This window comes from Schistocerca nitens, chromosome 2, assembly GCF_023898315.1.
Source record: "Schistocerca nitens isolate TAMUIC-IGC-003100 chromosome 2, iqSchNite1.1, whole genome shotgun sequence".
Taxonomy (NCBI): Eukaryota; Metazoa; Arthropoda; class Insecta; order Orthoptera; family Acrididae; genus Schistocerca; species Schistocerca nitens.
This window is the reverse complement of record NC_064615.1, coordinates 206,335,325-206,350,142: the sequence shown is the minus strand read 5'-3', so window position 1 is coordinate 206,350,142 and position 14,818 is coordinate 206,335,325. Positions and strand designations below refer to the sequence as shown.

The window sequence follows — 14,818 nt, the reverse complement described above, 5'->3', positions numbered from 1 at the left end:
ATTTATTGAGAATTTTAAAAATGTGCCTTTACAGAGAAAAATTATAAAGGATTGCTAGGTACCTGCAGGTAGGCAAACACTTGATACGCCTATGGCGCCAGTTGCCTCCTTGCAGGCGCCTAGCACTGCTTCGAAGGTTTTCCCTGTGAAGGAACATTTCCAACATTCTCGAGAATGTATGTTTGGGACACAGCACTACAAGAAAGTGAGTGACGGACTGTGGGAAACTGGGAAATAAAAGAATCTAAGCTTCTGAGGTGTGGAAGTGTGTTGACAATTAGGTGGTTGAGTAAGACAAGAAATGATGAGGCTTCCTGCGGAATCAGTGAGGGAGACATGTAGTGAACACTGACACGAAGAATGACGAGGATGATGGGACATTTGTTAAGATATCAGATATTAATTTCCATGATACTTGAGTACACAGCAGATGGTAACTGTACGGGGAAGACAGACTGGAAAATATCCAACAAATAACTGGGGATGTAAGATGCAAGCGCTAATCTTGAGATGGAGAGGTTTGCTTGGGTGAAGAATTTGTGGCGGGTCATATCAAACCAAACAGAATATTGATCACAAAAAAGGAAAATAAAAAATATAGTAATTGTACCGAGACCCTGCCCCTCAAATTAAGATTAGTTTTTGGCATGGGTGGAAGACAAACCCAAGCCAGCCATTCTCATTTATATTTCCCATGTCTCATTAAATCATGTAAAGTGAATGATGGTATGGTTCGGTCGATAAGGTTACTGACATACTCCTTTGCCATCCTTCTCCGTCTACACTAACCTTGCTAACAAAGACAAATTTTGATCGACCTGCCTTACTGGCATCTTAAGCAGGCATTTCTAGTGCTAGGAGCTTATTTATGAGTTTTTAGAGTAGTGAAAATGTGACCACCTGTAAGAAACCTGAAGAACCAACTTTTGCAGCGCATATGTACAAGAAGAGATTCAATGAGATTCTAGAAGGTACTGACAGGGAGCTATGTAGACTCCAGTGCTGTGGCCAACTGCGCTAGATTTCTCAGTTGAGGATCCGTGTCAGCAACAGCCCGATAGATGTGGTCTCACGGACTCTCAATTGGGCTTAAATCCAGAGTCTTTGTGGCCAGGGGAGGACAGCAAACTCGTCCTGGTGCTCTTGAAACCACGCACGTACACTGTGAGAATTGTCCTGCTGGTAAAAGCCATCATGCTGACGAAAAACAATGTAGGGATGGAAAAGGATGGCCGCATGCTTGGGTTGAACCTTTGTGCCTTCCAAAATGACGATATCATCCAGAAAATGTCATGAAAACATTCCCCAGACTAACACTCCCTCCTGCCAGGACCCTTCCGACACCTGTTGCAGATAGTTTGCTTTCAGACATTTCAAGCCATAAAAACGCCAATGGCCATCTGTCCGATAGAGCATAAAATATGATTCATTTGAAAGGGCCACTGTCTGTACTGTGTGGACGTCCAGTTGCTGTATTAGCATGGAAATTGCAGCCTTTATACATGAAGCACGCACCTGCTGTGGAGGCCCGAACACAGCAACGTTCGCTGAACGGACTTCGAGGCAACCCCGTGGTTCATCTGGGCGGTCAGTTGCTCAACGGTTGCGCGTCTGTTCGCCCGTACACATCCTACAGCGGTCTTGCACCCCTATCTATGGCCTGTGGTACAACGCAGTTGACTTGGCGCCGGTTTTGGGTAGCGCCAATTTGCCATGCACAGTATACGTTAACCATGGCGATACCCAACAGTTTCAAAATTTAGCCGTTTCGGAAATGCTTCCACTATTAGTCCAAAAACCAATGATCATGCCCTTTTCGACGTCAGATAAATCGCTCCGTTTCCTCATTACGCCAATGACTGCACTGTTTTCGGCATCCCCAGCGCACTTTATATACCCTCCACTTCCAGTGCTGCCACCCGTCGCCTGTGAGTATTTACTGCACGTTGACGTCGAACATAGCGCTGGTCATAATAGTGTGACAGGACCATGTAATTAAGACACTAAGTGAGTAAATACTCGTGCAAAGTACACACAGCCATCAACATCCGTTGTACAGTTACTTCTTGAGGAAATAGAGCATGTACTCGTTGCAGAGTCGATAGTGCTCTCAAAGTAAAAGTACGTAAGAAAATACAAAGACGCAGTGGGGAAGTAGTTTTCGGGTCATTTGACTTGTGCACAGTCAAGAGATTCTTCTGTCATAAAATAAAAATGCTAAACAAAATGGAAACTTTGTTAAAATTAAAAAGCATGTTTACCTAATATAATACAATATTTGTGTGTCTTTACGTTAGTTTTACGTCGTTCGCACCACTGTTAAAGTGCTCCTTGCGGTGGCGGGAATGTGTGGGTTGCAAGATGTTTGTTATGCTACCTCTGATGGTATTGTTTATAATGTTACACTTTCGTAATTTCCGTGTTCCACATTAGATCCGAAGATGATCTGCATGGTAAACGACCAGTAGTCGTCAATAAAAGATCGTGATCCGGTGTTTCTTCATTTATTAACAATCGACGTAAAAGATCTTATGACATGGTCTCAATTGTAAAATGTTATCAGTCAGCTGACTTAGTGACCCTAAAGATTCTTAGGAGTGGAGTGGTGATTTATTGAAGTTTGTATTTACATATCGTGAGGCGAACAACAGATGGAAGCCAATTTTAGAGTAACTCCCGCTCCGATTTCTTATAGTCAGTTTTCATTACTGCTCATAAAACAGTTACCTCATCATCATCTTCGTCGATTAGCTCGACGTGAGGAAGGCTCTTGTTAAGCGTGTAGTTGCTGGTTATGTTGAAATCAGGATGGTAGCATTCGCTGACCACTACACTCCCGTCTGACGATTGTTTCTTCACCATGGAGACTATAGCGATGTTGATGTTGCTCCTGATCATGTAGTTGACTCCACAGCCCAGGAAAGTGATATACCACAGCACAGTGGTGCATGACAGGCATCCTGTAACAGAGCATTAAGAAAGTGTTTCTCAGTTCATCTGAAAATGATTTTTGTTATAACGGGAATACGTTTATTTACAGGTTGCTGGAGTCATTGTAAGTTTATTTGCGTTTCCTGTTTCCCATACTGTCACTTATGATTCAGTTTCAGTGAAGGACAACGTATGTTAATGGGCAAGATAGTGGCATTCTACACAGAAGCGCCAAAGAAATTGGTATAGGCATGCGTATTCAAATAGAGATGTGAAGAGGCAGAATACGCGGCTGCGGTCGACAAAGCCTGTATAAGACAAGTGTGTGGAGCAGTTGTTAGACGGTTACTGCTGCTCCAATGGCAGGTTATCAAGATTCAAGTGAGTGCGAAAGTGGTGTTATAGTCGGCGCAAAAGCGATGGGACACAGCTTCTCAGAGGTAGCTAAGAAGTGGGGATTTTCCGGTACGACCTTTTCAAGAGTGTACCGTAAACTTCAGGAATTCGGTAAAACATCAAAACACAATCGCTGCGGCCGGAAAGAGATCCGGCAAGAACGGTACCAACGACAACTGAAGAGGATCGTTGAACGTGACAGAAGTGCAACCCTTCCGCAAATTGTTCTAGATTTAAATGCTGGGCCATCAACAAGTGTCAGCACACGAAGCATTGAATGCCCGTGTACCCTTGATGAGCACACTACACAAAGCTTTACGCCTCACCTGGGCTCTTCGACGCAGAAATTGGACTATTGATGACTGGAAATGTTACCTGATCGGACAAGTCTTGTTTCAAATTGTACTGAGCGGATGGACGTGTACGGGTGTGGAGACAATCTCATGAGTCCTTGAACCCTGCCTATCAACAGAGGAGTGTGCAAGCTGGTAGAGGCTCTGTAATGGTGTGGGGCCTGTGCAGCTGGAGTGATATGGGGGCGCTGATACGTCTAGATACGACTGACAGTTGACATGTACGTAAGCACCCTGTCTGATCACCTGCATCCATTCACGTCCACCGTGCATTCCGACGGACTTGGGCAATTCCAGTAGGACAATGCGACACCCCACACGTCCAGAAGTGCTACAGAGTTGCTCTAGGAACTCTCTCCTGAGTTTAAACACTTCCGCTCGCCAGCAGACTCCCCAGACATGGACGTTATTCAGCATATCTGAGATGAGAAATTTCAACCATCTCGTACTCTTACGGATTTAGGGACAGCCCTGCAGGATTCACGGTGTCAGTTCCCTCTAGCACTATTCAGACATTAGTCGAGTCCATGCCATGTCGTGTGTAGGCACTTTTGCGTGCTCTCGGGGGCCCTACATGATAGTAGGCAGGCGTATCAGTTTAGTTCAGTAAATAAATTACAAGTACTCATGTGCGGTTCTAGCGTGAACATTGGACATTTCTTTCGTGCATATTATCGCGTACGTAAAGTGTGTCTAAAATTTCATTATGCAGGGACAAAGTTTTTAATAAGAAAAAGGTATGTATCATTCTGAAAATGAGTTACATTTTTAATGTCTGTGCTTCCATTTTTAAAATAAAATTATGTTATGAACTACTTTATTTTCTTCTCAGTTAGGAAGCAGGGAACTGAGATGCAACACTTTTTGTTGCCTATAATAAAGAATTAGGTCTCCACTTTCAATAACATTTATAGAATTATTTCCTCATCTGCATCAAAAATGTATTAAATGGCTTGCAACTGATATCTTCCTTGTTCTCGTCATCAGTTGTTGATCTATTTACTAATGCGTAAGTCATAAAAAACTGTTATCATATCATGGCCATTTTGGTGAATGAGAATTTCCTCTGCAGGAATCTAGGGACAGATTGCATGAAGTGCAACACCTTGTCAGTTTTGAGACGATGAGTGCCATATTTGTTCAAATAGTTTTAATTTTCAGAGTCAGCCATTCACGCTTTTTACCTTATTGGTTTCGACCATCTCCATAAGCAGTCTTCAGATTGGATTCGTTTCAAGAACCGCAAGGAAATGTTATTAAGCCCCCCAAGAAGGTATTTTACGAACACCTCGTTCCTCTGATTTAGTATTGCTTACCAGTCTGGGACCATTGACAGACGAATAGTAGCATGTTTCGCTACTAATAGATGATCCACGGATTGCAACTTGCGGAGAGTGAAACTAGACATCAGGACTACAGTAGATTTGTGCAATTAACCTCTTTATTCCAGCCCTTGGCCTTAGTACATGAAGAACAGGTTGGTGGAGGCGTCCAATTGTCTCTCATTTTAAATACCCAGCATTGCTGACAGTGCGAAGAACGGGGCCGAGTGTGACGTCACTCCAATGCTGCTGTCAGTCACGTCTGTATCTCCGACCATGGCAGCGCAGCTGACGATGCCGCAGAGGTGGCCGTGACCTTCCTCCATCGAGTGGACAGGGCAGCTCTCTGCTCTGACATTGGCTGCTCTCGTGACTCAGGGCAGGCTGCCTCATCCCATGTTAGGAGACCCTGCACTGCATTCTGGAATTTCTCATCTGTGTCAAGCTCGTGGTGGCGGCTGTGATATTGAGACAGTAATATTTTAGTACTCAAATGGCTGAGTATTTATATACTCCAGACTGTATTCGTTTAGGGCTTGAGACACATACCCTAAACACTCCCATGATGGCAAGTGAGGAAAGGCTCCCATGCTTCTGCTAGCATACTGCAGTGCTTGATGTTGATATACCACACCCAGCTGGCTCTGCTTTGCAACACCTGTCATGCATGTCTTTCTTCGCAAAGCATAAGACCCTTGCCTGCCTATGGCTGGCTCTGTTGCTCACTCCCACTCTTCCGTACTTTTCGATACACTACACGGCTAATGTCATCGACGTCCAAGTTCTTATCTTCCTTCCTCTTTCTAAAATCTACCACCAAAAACTGCGTTTACACTGATCAGCCAGAACATTGTGACCAACTACCTAATAGCCGGTATGTACACCTTTGGGGCGTATAACGCACGATGCATTGTGGCAGGGAAGCAGTGACCCATTGGTAGGTCACTCGAGGGAGTTGGCACCGCATCTGCATACTTAAGTCACCTAATTCCCATTAATTCTGGGGAGGGGGAGATGAGCTCTGACACCACATTCAATCACAGCCCAGTTGTGTTCGATCATGTTCAGATCTACGGGGGGGGGGAAGGGGGGGGAAGGGGGGGAAACAACCTCAATTGGAACTCGCCACTGTGTTCCTTTAACCACTCCATCGCGCTCCTGGCCATGTGATATGGCGTATTATCTTGTTGAAAAATGCCACTGCTGTTGGTTAACGTGACTATTATGAAGAGGTGTACGTGGTCTGCGACCAGTGTACGATACTCATTGGCCATCATGGTGCCTTGCTTCAGCTCCACTAGAGCTATAGTTGCCCACGTGAATGTTCCACAGAGCGTAACGGAACCGTTGCCAGCTTGCCTCCATCCCGCAGTACAGGTGTCTAGGAGTTATTCCCCTGGAAGACAACGATTCGCACCCTCCAATCAGCAAGATGAAGCTATGGGGATTCATCAGACCACGCAACGTGCCAGCTGTGCTACTGTGCCAGCGTCTAGTGCCGATGTTCACATGCCCACTGCAGTCGTAGTTGCCAATGTTGTGTTAACATTGACACATGCATGGATTGTCAGCTGCGGAGGCCCGTCATTAGGAGTGTTCGGTGCACTGTGTGTTCACACACACTTGCACTCTGCCCAGCATTAATGTCTGATGTTAATTCCGCCATAGTTTGCCGCTTGTCCTATTTTACCAGTTTATCCAGCCTACCATGTCCGACGTTTGTAATAGTGATGGCTGTCCAAACCCACGACGTTTGGACATGGTTTCACGTAGGTGTTGCCACATGTTGTAGACAAAAACACTCCTCGAACACCCGACATGTCGTTCAGCTACTGAAATGCTCCTACTGAGCATCCGGGCCATCACAATGTGCCCTCGGTCAAACTCTGATAGATCACACACCTGTCTACACATGGACGGCACACTCACTGATACTGCATGCACCGTATGTGTGACACATACTATGAAAGTCCGCACTGGCTGCGCTACTTACCCCACTTCTCGTGAGGTAAGCGTCCAACTTTACTTAACTCAGGTCTAATACAACATTCTCAATTAAAATTAAGCGACTCTTAAAATATTACCGTCTAAGTATTTTTGTTCATTATATCACGGCACCAGAAATAGTTCTGTTAGTTCAGGAGATATGGCGTCATTAATACGGAGATACGTGAAAAAATGCTTCATGATACATGAAGTTTTAATAAATTTATTCTTTACTACTAACAAGCAGTCGAGGCAACTTGAGGAAATCCCTGACAATTGGCAGTGCTTTTGACAGCTTTTAACTGCAAGTGCAAACGGTTTGTAGGCGAAAGCAATAGCCCTGTCTATAGCTATGAAGAAGCGTTGCCACAGACGTATAAAAAATCACGTTGTAGATACGCGAAGCAGCTGCGCCCAGAGTACAGAAACTGTACTTATACATTTGTACATTATTCATATTTGTTTGTACGACTGGTTCGTAACCTCGAAGTGTTTTCAGGAATACATGGAAATTAACTTTTTGCGTTGTTACGCTATGTGCACAGTTCATTTTTTGTTTTCGTTTTTCACAGAAAATTGATAAAAAAATACCTCGGCAACGTCGAGTTTATTAGCTGGTATTAGTATAATATACGGCTTATAATCATGAGCCAAACGAATACTTTATTTCGGGCCAGCATTTGAAGACGACTGTGCTAGATTGTAGCCGTAGCAGTTTGCACGCTCACTATTTTGTTGCTCTGAAATACTGCATTTAACACATGGTATTAGAGTAAGGAATGATAAGATCAGGTTACTCTCCAAGTTTAGGATATAAAATACACCACCATTTTACTTTGGTCCCGAAACAATACGTGCATTTTCTTGGATGATTATCGTCATAAAATTATTTAAAACAAATTCTTTTCACATCATGACAAAATATAAATGCTTCCTTACTGCAGCCATTTTTTATAGAAATTTGTGCAAAATAATAAAGTTAATACGATGCCTAAAGTGAGGCATTCAAGGACCAGAAATTAAATTTAAGAAAAACATTACATTCAAAACCAAATGAAACAAATATGAAGATGACGATCATTCTGATACACATTTTTAAAAAATAACAGTTTTGTAAGTACTGAACAAGAGACCTTTAAGTTTTGAGCTGAGAGCCTTAGTCATAATATGCAGCAAACAGATTTTATTTTGAATTGCTTACTGTCTCACGAGGAACTGTTCTTGGCATATTTTCACAAACCAGGTTTGTCCATGGTGGGTGGCTGCCCGGTGTGAAACCTACACCACTGTATGGGTTGGTTTCAAAAAGTCATTCCCACCCCAGGTGGCTCAGTGACAAATCTTTACTGTACTCCAAATTAAATGCCTTATGCCGATAACCGTTTACCATCAGAACACCGATAATTCATACCTGCCTTGCTGTAGGCATTGCACGTAGACCCTACTTTGTTTTTTACCTTGGCAGAGTATAAAAAAACAAGGTTTACGTTATTCTTCAGTGCTTCTCGTTGTCCTGCTGGCAAATTTCACAGTTACTAGGTAAAATTGTATTTCACTCTTAATATCTTCTACTGTTGTTAAACAGTAGTATTGTATCCTATTAGCCCGCAGTGACCGCCAAAGAAACGAGGAACTGCGAAACTACAACAGGTTATACAACATTTGTCCACCAACAACAAAGCAATCTTTACGCTAGACTGCTCGTATCAAAAGTTTGTGAGGAAAACAAAGTAAAGGTTCAAAATGGCTCTGAGCACTATGGGACTTAACATCTGTGGTCATCAGTCCCCTAGAACTTATGAACTACTTAAACCTAACTAACCTAAGGACATCACACACATCCATGCCCGAGGCAGGATTCGAACCTGCGACCGTAGCGGTCGCGCGGTTCTATACTGAAGCGCCTGGAACCGCTCGGCCACACTGGCCGGCACATACGCAAGAGAAAGGGATATTAGATTACATTGTCATTGCACTATTTCTCTGAGGATATCTTTAAGATAGCTACAGCCAGAGGAACCGAAAGATAACCAAGCAGTACATACATCATTCAACAATTAAGACGGCAGAAGATGATTGTCAACATTTATTCAGTGAAGCTAAGTTTAGAAATACGTAAACGTCTTGAGTTTGTTGGCAGAGGCTATACGAGACTTAAATGGTTGTCTTTAGGTGAGAAAGATAATGACAGGGGATAGTGATGTAAACATACAGAGGAAGACTTAAGGAGCTTGATACTACAGACACACATCGTAAAGATATAAAATGAAGACGTGGTCCAGATAGAGAACGAGAAAAAGCAAGTGTGTAGAGCAATGAGTCTTTGGACGATGTAATTGTTTCTGAAACTGCACTTCCAAATACTATCTACGACTGAAAAGCAATGTATTCCTATCTAGGATTATTTAGAGGGCAGAGGAGTACTACACAAAGGAAGCAGCTACTCGGGTAGTAGCAGAGTAGCTGTGGAGTGCATAGAGGGGCTTCTGAGACTAGACGGTAGTTTGTGGTATTCTGATGAACACTCGCCAGTCGGTACGCACATAACGACGTCAGACCGCTTTCAGAGTAAAGACACTTCGGCTGTCAAAATTTGATCAGTAAATTGGCGAAGTATTCGTAACGAAGTTCCCGAATTTACTGCCCCCAGGATAGTTCTCGCCCTCAAATTTTTGTGGAGGACGAGAGTTGGCTGAAACCCGAAGAAGGGAGCTCCGAGATATTTAGCGAGTCATAGAACGTGTATCGGAAGGATATACGTATTAGCCGCCATAGGAGGAGTGTGTATTACTATTGACAAAAATATTGCCTCTACTTACGTCGAAGTTGAGTGACAGTGAAGTTATCTGTTCGCATATAACGGACCCCGGTGAGACCACGTTAACTGTTGGATTTCTTACCGGCCACAAGATTCCGCTGTGACAGTTCTAGAGTCATTCATAGAAAGTCTACAGTCAGAGGGGCGTAAATACCAAGATCGTGTGGTACTGGTTGGTGGCGATTTTAATCTACCGAATATATACTGGGACGTCTAGGAAATCATTGCGGGGGTTACAGACAGTCGTGCAAAGTACTTTTAAACACGTCTTGAGCAGTCTAGTTCAGTAGCCCACATGCAACGGAAGTATCTTAGACCTTGTTGCTGCAATCGGGCCAGACCTTAATCTACGGCGTCAGTGTAGAGACTGGTCTCAGTGGTCATCGTATCATAGCGATTCTGGTTACGAACGTTAAGAAATCAGTCAAGAAGACTAGGAGAGTTTCTCTTATAAAGAGCAGATGAGCAGTTACTAGCACCAAAGAACGAATTAACATCACTTGATTCCAGTAAAGTGGAATCAGAGAAATTATGTGCAAAGTTTAAACAGACTGTAAATCATGGTCTGGAGAACTATGTGCCGAGTAAATAGATTAAGGACGGTAAAGACCCACCGTGGCTTAACAACGACATTCGGAAATACTGAGAAAGCAAAGGTTGTTGCAATCTCGATTGAAAAGAAAATTCGTAGATGACAACAGGCAAAAGTGGTTAGAGATTCGGTTGTTTAGATCTGTACGCGAAGAATACAACTACCACCGTCATACCTTAGCGAAAGATCTGGTCGAGAACCCTGGAAAATTCTAGTCCTATATAAAACCTCTAAGCGGGTCTAAGGCTTCCATCTACTCGTTCGTTGACGAGACTGGTGTGGCAGCTGAAGGTAGCAAAACTAAAGCTGTAGTTATAAATTTCGCATTTAAGATATCGTTCACGCAGGAGACTCGTACAGACATATCGTCGTTTGACCACTGAACACACTACCGTATGGACGACTCAATAGTATGTATCCCTAGGGTAGATAAACAACTGGAAGGGTTGAAAATAATTTAGCCGACAGGAATGCCAATTCGATTTTACAAGCAGTACTCTACGCCACTGGCCCCTTTCTTAGCTTCCATTTATCGCTAATGTCACTCCCAGCGCAACGTCGCAGGCGACTGGAAAAAAAGCTTCATGTTACTTCTGATTATAAGTGTAGAAGGACGGATCCTCAAAATTACAAACCAATATCCGTAACATCGGTCTGCTGCAGATTTCTTGAAAAAATTTCAGTTCGAATATAACATTTCCTTGAGACAGATAAGTTAATATCCATGAATCAGCACGGTTTCAGAAAGCACTGTTCGTCCGAAACTCCGCCTGTCCTCTCAAATGATTGTATGTGAATTGTGGATGAAGGGCAACAGGCGGATTCCATAGTTATAGATTTCCGAAAAGCATTTCACAACGTGCCCCAAATGCTGACAAGGAGTATATGGAATAGATTCTTAGATATGTAACTGGAAGACTTCGTAAGTGACACAACCCAACATGTCGTCCTCGTCGACGACTGTTCATCTGAGCAAGGGTATCTTCAGAAGTGCCCGTGGGAAGTGTGATAGGACCGCTGTTATTTTCTATAAACAGAGATGATTTGGCGGAAACGGGGAGCAGCCAGAGAAGCAACAGCCTCCTGCATTTGGGGGGCCTTGCTCCCGAAGTAGGTACTTTGGTAGCAACGGAAGGAGATTTTCCCCCTACCACCAAGGGGGCAGATGTATTATGGAGACTCGGAGGTCCCATTGTTCGTGGCAGAGAGTGTGGAACAACTGGTACTTGTGATGGCGATGGTAATGTAGATGCAGCATATGTGGACATCAACCGAACGATGTGTAATAGTTCAAATTTACGTTTAGCCTCTTGGTAAGAAACGAGTCCAGGGTCTTGTACTACATGATTTTCCGCTCCTTTCGGAGTACTGTGCAGTCTGGCGAGCAGGGAGAGTGCTGCTCTCCGCAGTTGACACAAGTGGTGGGAGGTGTATAGGGAGTATATCCGGATGCAGTGGACGTCCGCAGTCTCAACATGTGGCGTTTGAAGTGCAGCAAGAAGACATGTGCCCGAATTTCTAGCACTTAACGCACCGAATAGGGGGAGGGACGTATGGTTTACCGTCACAGCGGTAAGCCATCACCTTAACCTTTTCAGGCAATCAATCACCCTCAAAGGCCAAGACGAAGGCACTGGTAGCAACCCTCTTGTCTTTGGGTCCCCTGTAAACGCGCCAGATGAAATGAACACCACGCCGATCTAGATTGGCGCGGAGCTCGTCGTCAGACTGCAAGAGGAGGTTACGATGTAAAATAATCCCCTGGATCATGATGAGGCTTTTATGGGGAGTGATGGAAACAGGAATATCACCCAGCCGGTCACAGACGAGTAACGCTCGGGATTGGGCTGGGGATACTGTCTGAATCAAGACTGCACCACTTAACTTGGACAGCGCTATCACTTCCCCAAACTTATCCTCAAGATGTTCAACAAAAAATTGAGGCTTCATAGGTAGAAAGGAGTCCCCGTCCATTCTGCTGCACACTAAATACCTAGGCGAACATGGCTCTCTTCTATCTGTAGCCCTACGTTCCTCCCAGGGTGTAGGGAGGGAGGGAAACGTTTTAGGGTCATATCTGTAAGTATTGTACTCGATCTTGGCCTTCTTAGAGACTGCTGGCGCCATGCGGTCATCAGCAAGAGATGACTTAGTCCGCTTCATTGCAGGTCATCCGGCCTGATGCCACCCACTCCAGTCAGGGGCTCTCCCCACAGGCGCCACCCAGCCACCGCTGACATGATGGCCGTTGCCAGAGACCTGATGCCCCGGGAAGACAGGCAGGCCGGCCCTGGTGCCCGAGCGGTTCTAGGCGCTTCAGTCCGGAACCAAGCGGCTGCTACGGTCGCAGGTTCGCATCCTGCCTCTGGCATGGATGTGTGTGATGTCCTTAGGTTAGGTTTAAGTAGTTCTAAGCCCAGGGACTGATGACCTCAGATGTTAAGTCCCATAGTGCTTAGAGCCATTTGAAGACAGGCATCTACCCCGTGGCATACGTGGGGATTTTACAGCTCAGGCATCAGCAGTGCGATGCCTGTGTTGTCAGGGGGCTACCACTAAATGGGTACATGACGGCCCCACAACATCAGACAGGCTACCGTGCTGGATATTGGGCGCAGAGAAATCCAATATTATCATGGTGGCGAAAGAGGACAGGAGACAACGAAAGAAGATGACATACCCTGTAAACTGTCCCTCCCAAACAGTTGAATTGAAGGTGGAGTTGCAAAGCCATGACAAGAGATTCAGGAGAACCGATCTAAGAGCACTATGGATAACTCATGCTCCACCTAAGGCGTCCTTCCCCATATGACCTGCACTTCTGTAGAATTTGGAAAATGGCAGGTCAAACAATAAAATGGGACCTCAATTACCGGGCCGAGAAGTGTGAGACTCCTTTTAGTCGCCTCTTACGTCAGACAGGGATACCTCGGGCCTATTCTAACCCCCGACCTTTAGGGGGAATGGCACTTCTGACCAACCAGTTTTGTACCGTGGCGTTTTCGACCCGAGACTGACGGTTCGAAAAGCCACGGCTAAAACATATGTGATCTAAAACATCACTTTGGTGTCAAGGGTCGCGAAGTCCAAGGGCGGGAAGTCCCCTTCACCGAATCTAATGCCCAAAATTTTGGGTACACAGTAAAAAGTAATAAGCCATTACTAGACTCAGTCGATACGATACCTATAAAGTTTAGATTTGAGTGTAAGTAACAACTGAAAAGTATTTAGTAAAAAAATATCGGCATTGAGATGAAAATACAAGATACGAAGAACTTTGGATACTTTTTCCGTTTTTTTTGTTTTTTTTTGGTTTTAGGGCGCAAAACTGCTATGGTCATTAGCGCCCGGTCCGTGACTTAGGAAACAGTAAAAAACCGAAAATGGAAACAAGCAGCAATGGGAACGAAAGTCATAAAACTGGAGAAACTAAAAGCAGAAGGAACGCTTAAAAATCCACTACAGAATGGGGTTGGTTGTCCCCAAAAAAAGCTTCAGATGACTGACGTCATTTCACTGGCACTAATAAACTCGAGAACGCGATCGGCCGAGCGCGTGTCATCTGCTAAAATCGACGATATATCAGGCGACAGCTGTAGACGGGAGCGTAACGGAGTAAAATAGGGGCACTCAATTAAAAGGTGTCTTACCGTCCACAGCTGAGAGCAGTGGGGACAGAGTGGGGGAGGATCGCCGCTTAAAAGATGTCGATGGCTAAAAAGACAGTGCCCTATCCGGAGTCTAGTTAAAATTACCTCCTCCCGACGACGCGTTCGGGAGGAAGAGGTCCAGGCACAAGGAAGAGCTTTCACGTCCCGCAATTTATTATGGGGAAGTGTCGACCAATGTGCGTGCAATAAAAGAACAACACGTCGACATAAAACGCTCCGTAGATCGGCGAACGGAATCGATTGAATAGCTGGCCGAAGAAGAGAGACTGCAGCCTTGGCTGCTATATCGGCCGCCTCATTTCCACAGATACCAACGTGTCCCGGGAGCCAGAGGAACGCCACCGAGACGCCCCCCAGGTGGAGCAAGCGCAGACAGTCCTGAACCCGGTGGACCAGAGGGTGCACAGGATAAAGAGCTTGGAGACTGAGGAGAGAGCTGAGAGAATCTGAGCAGATAACGTACTGTATCCGCTGATGGCGGCGGATGTAGTGGACAGCCTGGAGAACAGCGTAAAGCTTCGCAGTATAAACCGAACACTGGTCGGGAATCCGAAAGTGATTTGGGGTGTCGCCAACAATATAGGCACTCCCTACACCTAACGATGTTTTCGAGCCATCAGTGTAAATAAATGTGTAGGGGTACCATCCTTGGGAAATCGACAAAGGTCACGGAGCAGGCAGATCCGGGGACGGAGCCAAGGCGGTGCTGTACCCCAAGTTGTCAAGAAGGTTTTAGGAAAGCGGAAGGA

General features: G+C 44.9%; 1 protein-coding gene across 1 annotated transcript in view; it reads right to left on the bottom strand.

The window, feature by feature from the left end:
• The window catches only part of LOC126234326 (sialin-like), a 174,338-nt gene that overhangs the window by 95,066 nt on the left and 64,454 nt on the right, over positions 1 to 14,818 (bottom strand). The window contains exon 2 of the mRNA XM_049943011.1: positions 2,728 to 2,960. Within this exon, the coding sequence (XP_049798968.1) occupies positions 2,728 to 2,960 (233 nt within the window). The remainder of the gene's footprint in view (positions 1 to 2,727; positions 2,961 to 14,818) is intronic.